This window comes from Trachemys scripta, chromosome 7 (assembly GCF_013100865.1).
Source record: "Trachemys scripta elegans isolate TJP31775 chromosome 7, CAS_Tse_1.0, whole genome shotgun sequence".
Classification (NCBI taxonomy): domain Eukaryota; kingdom Metazoa; phylum Chordata; order Testudines; family Emydidae; genus Trachemys; species Trachemys scripta.
Window position 1 is genome coordinate 801,344 of NC_048304.1, and position 11,535 is coordinate 812,878.

Here is an 11,535-nt window from a genome sequence, read left to right on the forward strand (position 1 = left end):
CCCCCCCCCCCACCACCACCCCTCCATCCCCATCCCCACCGCTGCCACCATCCCCATCCCCGTTGCTGCCCTGCCCCGAGAGCAGCACACGTCCCCCTGTGACTGCTTCAGCACTCACCCGAGAGCATCTGTCACAGCGGCTGTGGCCTTCCCTGTGGGAGCTGCACAGTTAGATCAGGCTGAGCTACCAGGACTCTGAGCGCTGCCTCTGCCTGGTGGGCCTGGCAGAGGGAGTGGGCTGTGCAGGGGGCCTGGGCTGTGAGAGCAGCGGGGGAGTCCTGAGGCGGCCAGGTCCCAGGGTAGCTCGCTGCCCCCATGCCGGCAGAGCCCAGCCCTTGTAGGCAGCTAGGGACCTCCCCCTCCCACCCCGTGGCTCCCGGCAGGCAGGAGAGCAGGGTTATGTGCTGGAGCATGGGGGAAAGTCGGTGCAGACCCCACAGGAGGGAGATGCTCTGCTGGCCTCTCCCCACCCTTTGGCCGGAATGTGCTGTGCTCCCTAGAGCCCCAGGGCTCACCGGCAGCGCCCACCCACGCGATGCACCCTCTGTGTGATGCCATGAGCCCTGCCAGCTGGCTTGCTCTCCCCCATTCAGAGTCCCCAAGAGAGACTGGTGGGAAGAAGGGCAGCCCCCTGCCACCGCAGCTCATCGAGACGGCCCTGCAGGCCTGCGAGGAGCACCTGAGCAGCCTGACACACCAGGATATAGACAGGGAGCCCGAGTCCCCTCTCTGCATGACGGGGGCACGGTGGGGGGACTTCCTGCGCGCCTACTACCAGGTGATTCAGTAAGTGCTGCGGGGCGGGGCCCGGGGGGAGGAGGGGAGCTCTCCTGCTCTGCTCTGAGCTGGGCTGTCTGACTGCAGCGAAGGGGCGCTCCTGGACCAGCTGGGCTCCCACGTCGAACAGTGCGAGCACGTCCTGCAGCGCCTGGCCGAGGTGCTCCCACAGCTGGAGATGGAGGGGGACCGCAATATCTGGATTGTGAAGCCAGGCGCCAAGTCGCGGGGCAGAGGTAAGGCTCAGTCCTGCCGCCGTGGGGAATGGGGACGGTCCCGCGGGAGATGCTGGGGCCTACCTGGCTGAAGCCAGAAACCCCGATCCCACTGTCTGTGGCTGCAGGGGGCAAGGGAGCCTGGCACTGAGACGCTGGCCAAGCAATAGGTACGACCTCCCGCGAACCAATCCCCCCAGCCTGCCCCCTGCCTGCACAGTGAGTGGGGCAGCCCTGTGCTTTGCTGTGGGGCTGCTCAGTCACTGGCAGAGGCTCTGCGCTCTGTTTGGCCTTGGCTGCAGCCTGTGTGCAGTGCTGTGGGTCATGGGGCTGCTGGGCTCGCCCCCAGGAATCATCTGCATGGACCGCCTGGAGGAGATGCTGAAGCTGGTGGATTGCGACCCCATGATCGTGAAGGACGGCAAGTGGGTGGTGCAGAAATACATCGAGAGACCCCTGCTCATCCACGACACCAAGTTCGACCTGCGGCAGTGGTTCCTGGTGACGGACTGGAACCCGCTCACCATCTGGTTCTACCGAGACAGCTACCTCCGCTTCTGCACGCAACCCTTCTCCCTGCACAACCTGGACACGTGAGTGCCTGGGGGAAGGGGCTGCACCTCCCCAACCGCTGCTCCCCAGCCCTGCCTCAGCTGTCCTGGGCGCCAGGGTGAGGTCCCAGGCGGGGGCAGTGTGCAGCTGTGGGCACTGAGCCCCTTTCTCTCGGTCCCAGCTCCATCCACCTGTGCAATAACTCCATCCAGAGGCACTACGAGAACTCGCTGAGCCGCCACCCCCAGCTGCCCCCCGACAACATGTGGTCATCGCAGCAGTTCCAGGCCCACCTGCAGCAGGCGGGGGCGGCAGGCGCCTGGCAGGAGGTGATCGTCCCGGGCATGAAGGCGGCCATCATCCACACCATGCAGACCTCCCAGGACGTGGTGGAGTTCCGCAAGAGCAGCTTTGAGCTATACGGGGCAGACTTCATGTTCGGGGAGAATTGCCAGCCCTGGCTGATCGAGATCAACGCCAGCCCCACCATGGCGGCCTCCACGGCCGTGACCAGCCGGCTGTGCGCCAGCGTTCAGGAGGACACGCTCCGTGTGGTCATTGACCGCAAACATGACCGCAGCTGCCACACGGGGGCCTTTGAGCTCATCTACAAGCAGGTGAGTCCCCAGCAGCCCTGCATGGACCGGCTGAGCTGGGACGGGAGAGCACCCAGGGGTGGCCCAGCCCTGCACGGACCGGCTGAGCTGGGACGGGAGAGCACCCAGGGGTGGCCCAGCCCTGCACGGACCGGCTGAGCTGGGACGGGAGAGCACCCAGGGGTGGCCCAGCCCTGCACGGACCGGCTGAGCTGGGACGGGAGAGCACCCAGGGGTGGCCCAGCCCTGCACGGACCGGCTGAGTTGGGAGGGGGCCCAGAGAGCGCCCAGGGGGAGGCCAGCCCCAGGGCCAGGAGCAGCAGTGGCACTTAGCATAGGCCCGGCAGGGGCTGCTCCTCACCCCCTCCAGTGGGGACTGGTGTGGGACTCAGTAGGGGGCACTCTCTCCTTGGGATCAGTGCTACCCCTTGGGCACTAGAGTGTCCTGTGCTGCTGCACGGACCTAGTTACAAGGGAACCAGCCCTAAGTCCTACCCACCCATGATCCCCATGCATTGCGCAGTGAGCCCTGTTGCCTGACCTCACCCCGCCAGGGGACCTCCCAGAATGTCTCTTCAGCCACAGGGGCCATGTGCTACTTGTCACTGCCTGCCCAGGCTGTGCACAGCAGCCACATGCCAGCCCGCTACTGGGGGCTTTCCCTGCCCCTTCCCAGAGTGGGCCAGCATCTAACAGCCACCCAGGGGCGCTGGACTAATCCAAAGGCAGCAGCCCAGCCCAGCAGGGCACCCATGCCCAGGGCCCTGCAGGCACTCCTAGCCCAGGCAGGGCCACAGGGCTCTGCACTGAGCACTCTCCTGCCTTCTCCCGCAGGCAGCTGTCGACGTGCCCCAATACGTAGGAATAAGCCTTTTGGTGGAAGGATCCACTGTCAAAAAGCCACGGCCTCCAAACCACAGACTCTCCCCCAGTGCCAGCCCCAGGCCGGGCCCCAGTGTGCCCAGCTGCCCGCAGCACTTCCAAGCACTCCCACAGAGCTCCCCTCGTGGGCCCAGGGCTCCACAGCTCGCCAGGCCTCCGGCGCCAGTCAGCGGCAAGGAGAACAGAGCCAGGGAGCTGGGGGCCGCCAACAGGGCCTCTGCTGCAGCTGGCACCCGGCCGAAGCTGCCCAGCAAGGTGCGAGCAGAGCCAGGCAGGAGGCTGCTAGAGCTGCACAGCGCGGCCACCTCCCCGCTGGGGGACAAGCTGGTGCCGCTGGGCCAGCCCAGGCTCTGTCAGAAATGCAGCTCCCAGGGGCCAGTCCCCAGCCCCAGGGCACCCCCACGCCTCCAGCTCAGCAAGGCCAACGGCCCCAAGGGGCAGCTGCAGAGGCCCGCCCGGCAGCCAGGTAGGGAGCTGCAGCTGCATGTGCGGGACTTATGCACCTTCCAGCTGGGCTGTGGGCACGCGGCCACCCCCACTCACCCCCTTGCTTGCTCTCCAGGGAAGCCCAGTGTGCCAGAGCGCCAGTGGGGGCATGCCCAGGCTGCGCTGCGGGAGAGGCCCCCAGCCCCTCCTGCCAGGCCTGGCCAGCAGTGTGCCAGGGGCTGGCCACGCAGGGCCCCCCACCCAGCCTCTGCCCCTGAGCTCGGGGCCTTGCACATGGCCGTGGGCAGAAGGAAGCAGAAGAGAGACAGGCTGTGCAGGTGATGGAGGGAGCTGCCCCTGGGGCTGCTGGCAGCAGCGAGGGAGTCATGCCAGGGGCTGGTGCCCTCCAATAAAGGGATCAAGAGAAGGAGCTGGAGTTTGTAATGTGGGCAGGAAATGCAGCCTGGTGCTGCCTTCACTTGGGGGGTGGCTGGCAGGGCCAGGGCCTGGGGCCAGCTGCAGGCTCCACATCCCAGGAGGCAGCCCCCTTTCCCCTTGCCTTTAGGGCACAGGGTTGCTGCTTGGCTTCTCTGGCCTGTCTCCTTTCCACAGCTGAAAAGGGAAGTGGTGTGTGCAGTGCTCTCCCCTGCGCTGCGGGGTGGGTGGGCAGGTTGGGTGCTGTACTGGGCGGGGGGTGGGGGGCAGAGCTGGGCACTACCCTGGCCCAGGTTATGGCATGGAGCTGGGCACTGCTCTGGGGGAGGGAGGTGGGTACTGCACTGGGCAGGGGAAGGAGGGCATGGAGCCAGGCCCCCCCGCCCTGGCAGAGGCGGTGAACAAGCTTCAGGCTGTAGGGTAGGGAGCAAGGCCTGTGGTCCAGCTGAATGGGGCTAGGCCCTGGGGAGGGACTGGCTAGACCCCAGTTCAGGCCTTGCCCGTGCGTATTTCTCTTTCCTTCCCAGGCCCCCCAGAGACGTGCAGGCTCCAAGGCCTCTGCTGCCCTGCTGGAAACCCCTGGGCTGGTTTGCACCCTGGCAGCAAGGCAGTCACCTCCAGCAGTGAACCCGAGTGCTCGGGGCATGGCCTTCTGCCCTGCTCACCTGCTCTGAGGCCAGGAGCACACCTGGCTGTGCCGGAGTCACCCTCCCGCAGGACTGGCCTCAGCTGAGAGCCCACAGCAGCAAGGGGCAGTGGGTTGCCCCATTCTGTTGGACTCTGCCTGTGAAACCGTCCTGTGGGGGGCTGGGCGCATGTCTGAGGGCACCTGGCACTGCAGAAGGCAGGGGAGCCCCCCCAAGGACCCCACCCAGAGTGGAGAGGGGGCAGGGCAGAAAACGGTCACAGCAGTTCAGCTAGTGCTTTGGCTGTAGCCCCTGGGACTGAGGCAGAGAAGGAGCAAGGTGCGGGGAGGATGCCCTGAGACCATGTTGCAAGCGGTCGGGGGGCTGGAACTAGGAGTGCAGGGGTTTGCCGTGGTTTCCATCATATCCAGGGTTTGCAGTTTGGCTCAGCGCCCCTGCAAGCGACCAGCCTGGCACTGATGGGAGGGGAACATGATACAGCACGGTGTGGGGCGCAGTGGAGACAGGCCAGGACCTGCACCCCGATCCCTTCACTGCAAGCTTCCCCCAAAGGCAGCCCCCCCCCACCATGAGCAACCCCTTGGTTTCACTGCATCGGGACCAGCTGTAGGCTGGGCTCTCCACCCCCATGCTGGACTGGACCACTTCACAACACCGCAGTGGGGCTGGGGGAGGACACAGAGCACAGGACTGTCACACACAACCTGAGCGCACCCTACCAGACCATCTCTTCAGCTTCCGTGTCTCAGTGGGCTGCAGCACCCTGACCGTGGTGGCACAGACTCTGCCAGTTACCCTAGGCCCCCAGACCAGGGCTGAGCCCCCAAACTGCCCCCTAGGCATTCTGGGATGCAGCTCGCCTCTTCGGAGCACTCCAGTGAAAGCAGCCAGACAGAGGTTCCAAACCCAGTCACTCTTCGCTACCACCAGCTAGTCAGACAAAATAAAACCCTGCCCAGAGCCCCTGCCTCAGTTCCTCACCCCTCTGGAGTGGCCAAGATCTCCTTCTGCAGCGACTCATAGGAGTCCCACTGCTGGCTGGGCCGACGGGCAGAAATGGCCCCTATGGCCCTGCTCTGGAAGCAGGATTCCCAGGCCTCTAGCATGGGCCTGGAGTCTCCAGGAATTAAAGATTAAGCTTTAATTAAAGATTGTGTCATGTAACCAAAACAGGCAGTGCTACCTGTGAGTGCCTCAGCGTTTATAAACCCCACCTCCAACACCTGGCTCCTCAGGCTGCTTCTGGGGATTCAACTGCTCCAAGCCCCCCCTTGCAGACTGTTCCCAGCACAGGCACCCGTCCCTGGGGGTACGACTGCCCCCCTCTCCCTGGCTGGAGGGGGCAACCTCCACCTACATGGAGGTGTCCAATGATCCAGCAGTTTCATGTTTTGTACATGGATTCCCCCAAATCCCCCAGGATGTACACTGGGAGTGCATACACCAGAAAGCCAGAGCCCCCCACACCTGCATCTGCCCTTGCCTGGGACGATTTGGCACCATGGTTCGGATGCAGTCTGGGCACCTACACCTTTAAAACACAGAAAATACCCTAGTTCTAACACACGGGAGCACAGGGTGTCTGCGCTGGCCCCGCTGCTCTGATGTCTCCAGCAGCAGGACTCCATGGCCATGAACAGGGCACAAGGGGGCCTGCCCTCTGGGGAGAAGCCCCTGAAGGCCACACTCACAGGCAGGGCCAGGGCCAGAGAAATTCTCTCCCCAAGGGGGCTTTCTGCTCTGTGGCCAGGAAGAGGCCTGCAGGGCCATGGAATTCAACAGCCTGTCAGGGCTCCCCTCCAAGCTGGGCCCTGTTCCCCCACCAGTCAAGCTGAACTGGGCCTGGGAGGGGTTCCTGCTGCACCCCACAGGGCAGCCTCACACCCAAGAGGGGGAAATGAACCACTACTGCTCACAAGTCCTTTGCAGACTGGCAGCTCCTTGCAACAGCTTATTCCTAGTGACAGCCAGTGCAAGGGCTTCTGGGACATGCTCACTGCTGCCGTCTCCCCCTGTGAAACCTGCAGGGCTGGGGGGGCCTGGAGCTTTGAGTCCCTGCCCTCAGGGTTCTAGCCCCACCCGCCCAGGAGCACGATGCCAGCACACACAGGGCTTTAAAGCTGCTCGGAGACACCCCTCCCCGGAGCGTGGGGCGAGGTGCTGTCGCCGCATGGAGCGCCAGTGGGAGATGGGCTATGCTGTATCTGCACGCAGTCGGGCTGGCCCCCCAGGCTAGCTGTAGGACGCACCCCCCCCAGGCAGGGCCAGCACGGCTCTGCTCAAACAGCTGACTGTAACCCCAGCCCCACGAGCACCAGGGAACAGCAGGGGCGTAGCTGGGGCCACACTGGTTTGGTGGGACAATTGCAGGTGGGGGCAGCAGTGTGCCTGCCTCCAAGGGGTCCTGCCTCCAAGGAGGGGCTGCTGATCCCAGCCGCTGGGGAGCACCGACCCTGTCCCTGACGCAGCGCTGAACACCCATGAAACAGAGGGGACATGGGACAGGCCAGGGAGGCCAAAGGCCCTTGCACAGGTGCAGCTGACAGAACCAGAGGGGGCCATGAGACACGACCCCAAACCAACCCTTTGGCAAGGCTGAGAAATGGGGGGAGGGGGGGCCTGGGGAAGAGCAGGAAAGGTCCTGAGTGGCAGAAGGATCCCTGCCAGCAGTGGGAGCTCCAGTTTGGGCCCTGTAAAGATCAATATGGCTAAACCCGAGAACCAGTCTGTTGGTGGCACACACCAGGTGGGGCGCCAGGGGGGCTGTCCTGCCACACCCCCACACCGAGAGGGAGGAGTCTGGAGCAGCAGCCCAGCGGCGCCAACCTCCTGCACGGAGCCTTCCAGGAAGAGGGGGAAGGCTGTATGTTCACGGCTATTCAGCCATCCCGGAGACCGTCCCTGCGAGGAGTCCCACACCAGCAGGATGCAGAGACCCGAACCTAGAGCTCTGGGGGCAGCCCCGTCACGGCGCACTCTGGTCCCCAGGGAGTCCCAGCAGACGGAGCGTCTGGAGGAAGAAGGGCGGCGGCGGCGCAGTGAGAATCGCTGTCGGGAGCAGCAGCTGGTGCAGGTGGAGATGCAGTGGCAAGCGATGCAGCAGCTGCTGAGTGAGGCGCAGCTTGCAGAGCAGCTGCTCGCCCAGGACCTGCAGAGAGAGAGAAATGGGGGCTCAGGAGGCCTCGAGTCGCCCCTCTCCCCCCCAGTGCGGCACAGCAGGGATCCCCTCTGGTGTCTGAATGTGGCACTCAAAGGAGGCGACCAGGGCCAGGCCCCAGCTCTGCCAGCCGGCAGCACACAAGGGGGAGATGACATTGCTTTGTACAGTCACTGGTGGCCCAAGTGGGATCCTCAGCCCATCCCACATGACAGTGCAGAGGCTGCAGGACCTGAGGCTGAAAACCCTCCTCTGAAGAGCGACTGAGGACTGGGATTGCTAGCGCGGACTGAGGTGAGCAAGAGGGGTCTGGAGATTGGACACTCCCAGCTCCTAACACAGGGAGACTCAATAAAATTCTAAACTGAGAAAAGGAAACAGTCACACAATGCGTAAATCATTTGTGGAACTCACTGCCACAGGATGGCCCTGAGGACACGGAGAAGGACTGGATGGTAGGCAGCGAAGAAGGGATATTCAACCAGCTCCCAGAGACCAGGAGGAGGCCTAGTATGAGGCAGGTGTGACGAACTGGGCCTGTTCTTACTGTGGTGTGTGAATGCTGACAGGGGAGTGTGGCTAGGATAGTCTGCATTGGGGGATGGGAGTCTGCCCGAGGGCGAATACCTGGGCGTGTAGCATGGGAGCCCAGGAAGGGGTTGGAGGCCAGGTGACACCTTGGCCCGGGAAACTGAACAAAGGCTGTGGGAGGGGTCGCTGAAGGCAGAGTGCTGGAAGCGGGCTGGAGAGATGGCTGGGAGGCAGAGATGGCTCTGACCCCCCAAAGTGGGGTGGGCTGAGATGCCCTGGGACCCCAAGCTGGACCTAACTGAGGGGGGCCCTGTTGTCTGTGCCTGCAAGACCTGTCTTGGACTGTATTCCTGTCATCCAAATAAACCTTCTGCTTTACTGGCTGGCCGAGAGTCATGGTGAATCGCAGGAAGCCGGGGGTGCAGGGCCCTGAGTCCCCCAATACTCCGTGACAGCAGGTCATACCCCTTCCTCTGCAGCGTCTGGTCTGGACGCTAGGCCAGGTGACCCCCGGGTCTCAGCCAGTCTGGCAAGTCCTATGTTCACCCACTCCGAGATGCCCCTCATTCCTGACCCGCAGCCCCCTGCTATCCCAGCCCTGGCCCCCTCCACGGCAGACCAGGCAAACCGCCCGGCATGCCAGGCTGACAGGGGTTTTGCATGCAGGGCTCAGCAATGACTGGCCACCCGAGGCCATGCCACAGCTCCAGCCCGAGCCGTGGGACCACAGCACGCAACCAGCAAAGGGGTGCCGGTGGCGGGGCAGAGCCCAATACCTGTGTGTGCGGCAAAGCGCTCCCTGCAGGCAGCAGAAAGGGCTCCCCTAGGACCGTGCCCACACGGGCAGAGTACACGTGGTCGCCCAGCGCAGGACACAGCAGCAGCGTCAGGTGCACCAGGAGCTGGCCGGGAAAGGCTGTGGCGAGGAGAGTCGGGGTTAATACGGGTAACTCCACCCCACCCTGCCCCCATCCATGGGCAGCAAACGCACCCTCAGCCCCTCCTGCCCAGGGCCCCTCCCTGACAAGGATGGCAGGAGACCTGGGTTGTCAGGAAGAGCTGAACATGCCCCACCTGTCATGGGCTGGAGCTGCACCAGGCCGCAGCCCGGAGCCGCGCCCAGCACCTTGTAGCGGGTCAGGGTTTGCTTCACCTCCTTCCTCTCCACGCTGCGTCGGGACGGCGCAGCCACCGGCACCACCTGCAACCAGAGCAGACCCAGGCGCTCAGGGAGAGGCTGGAGCCAGAGGGACTGGCCAGGCCCTGCAGCCATCCCCTCCCTGGGGCCCCACAGCCCTTTGCCCCCAGGACACAGCCCGCCGACTTAACCCTTTCCTTACCAGCTGCAGGTCCCCAACCTGCTCCAGCTTCAGTCCTGTGCGGATCTCCCCCTCCATGGCAGCTGGGACCCCGGCAGTGACAGCGCTGGGGGGAGGGAGAGAGGATTACAAGGTGGCTGGGCTCCGGGAGATGAGCGGGATGAGTCAGCGCCCTGGGGCTCCAGGACAGCGCAGTCTCTGGCACATGGCCAGGCGCCCCACTGCGGGAGGGGGACACTCCACTTGCCAGCAGGGGGCAGGAGCACTCTGCAGGATGGGGCCCACTCACCAGTAAGTGGGCAGGGGAGGGGGTTTCACTCACCGGTAAGTGGCGGGGGGACGCCCTGCTCTCCGGAGCTGCGTGAAGAACGCATGGAGCTGCTGCGTGGTGCCATGGCAGCTGGAGAGAAGCACGAGGCCAGAGCTGTCCCTGGAGAAGGGGGGCGTCAGATTCAATCCCATGGCACAGACGGTGCCGGAGATGGGAACACAGCGCTGAGCTATGGAAAGGCAGCGCCCTGCTCCCCAGCACCCTCCCCACCCCCTCAGGGTCCCTCCCTTCCCTGCCCCCCCTGGGCCAGGCCCTCCCTCCCCTGGCCTCCCTGCCCCACCAGAACCAGCCCCTCCCTCCCCTGACCACCCCATCTCCCCATGGGCCCCCTTGCTGCCCCCCCTGGCAGCCTTCCCCACCCCCCCAGAACCCCTCCCCACCCCTTTCCTCAGGGCCCTACCCTACCCACACCAACCAGGCCCATGCCCTCCCATTCCCCCCAACCAGCCAGCCCCCTTCCTTCCCTCGCCTGCCCCGCCCCAGCAACCAATGACCAAGCACCCACTCCTCTCCGTGGGGAGCCAATCCCCGGCCCTTCCCCACTCACTTACTTCCCAGCTGCTTTGACCACATGGAGCTCAGGAGGGAGAGACAGCCTCTGGCTCAGGTCTGGGAGCAGCGAAACCAAACTCAGCTGCCCTGGACTGCCTGGGAGGGGGGCACAGGGAAGGAGCCATGAGCATGGAGACCCGGCTCAACCCCCCGACCCGTGTCACTCCTCCTGCTCCTGGGGCTGCGAGAGGCCAGGGGAACACCCCCTGCCACCCCAGCTCCCCCTCAGGCTGGGAGTGGAGGGACAAGCCCCTTCCTCCAGGCCTGGCACATGTGGGAGAAGTGAACCCCAAGCACTCACCTGTCACAGCCAGGCCCGGGGGCTTGCTGACAGCCACCAGTGGTCCTGAAACAAAGGAACAGGCCAGGTCAGGGAAAGCCGGGCAACCCTCCCCGGCATCCCAAACCCCTCTCCCTGGGCTAAAGCCAGCCGAGACCCAGACCCAGGCACCCAGCCCGTGGCCGCACCCGCCGAGCAGCCAGCGCCCTCCCGCCCAGGCCTCAGCAGCCCCATCTCCCTGCACAGCAGGGTCTGGCTGATTCCCCGCTGCCCCCCATGCTGCCCCCCGCCCCCACCCCCAGTACCTGCCCCCCACCCCCAGTACCTGCCCGATACACAACCGCTGCCTCCAGCAGCCCCAGCGCCTCCTGCCGGCTCCGCGGCCCGGCTGGCCCCAAGGTGCTGCCTCTGCCCGGGCCATCGGCCGCCTGCCTCCCCGGGCCCCCCGGCCTCAGGGGCTGCTGGTACCTGGGGGAAGGAAGGAGCGAGGGGAGCTGGGACCGAGCTGCAGAACCAGTGAGCGGGGCCTGCTGGGGTGGAGATGGGAACCGCATCTAGTCCTAGCAACGCCCCCTGACCCCTTGGGGGGAACCCCGGCGCAGCCCCCCTCCCAGCCCCCTCCCCCTCCACAGCCCCCCTCGCCAGCCCCCCTCCCCAGCCCCCCACCCTGTACAGCCCCCCCTCCCCTGGCACAGCCTCCCACCCTGTACAGCCCCCCCTCCCCCGGCACAGCCCCCTCCCTTGTACAGCCTCCCCTCCCCCTCCACAGCCCCCCACCCTGTACAGCCCCCCCTCCCCCTCCACAGCCCCCTCCCCTGGCACAGCCCCCCACCCT

General features: G+C 65.2%; 2 protein-coding genes across 2 annotated transcripts in view; one reads left to right on the forward strand and one right to left on the reverse strand.

The window, feature by feature from the left end:
* LOC117880867 (tubulin monoglycylase TTLL3-like) overlaps window positions 1-4,543 on the forward strand; it is a gene marked incomplete in the record, with an annotated part of 16,653 nt that extends 12,110 nt beyond the window's left edge. Inside the window, 5 exon segments of the mRNA XM_034777438.1 lie at window positions 594-786; window positions 865-1,013; window positions 1,342-1,585; window positions 1,726-2,161; window positions 2,975-4,543. Of these exon segments, the coding sequence (XP_034633329.1) occupies window positions 594-786; window positions 865-1,013; window positions 1,342-1,585; window positions 1,726-2,161; window positions 2,975-3,790 (1,838 nt within the window).
* A 1,113-nt stretch (window positions 4,544-5,656) lies between these two features.
* On the reverse strand, window positions 5,657-11,168 carry RPUSD3 (RNA pseudouridine synthase D3; the record flags this gene model as incomplete). Its single annotated transcript, XM_034777439.1, is given in 8 exon segments — window positions 5,657-7,678; window positions 8,995-9,134; window positions 9,293-9,419; window positions 9,559-9,643; window positions 9,860-9,967; window positions 10,420-10,516; window positions 10,722-10,766; window positions 11,026-11,168. Coding segments are annotated over 8 exon segments (928 nt in total), but the record flags the coding sequence as incomplete, so codon positions are not given.
* Between the last annotated feature and the right edge of the window lie 367 nt (window positions 11,169-11,535).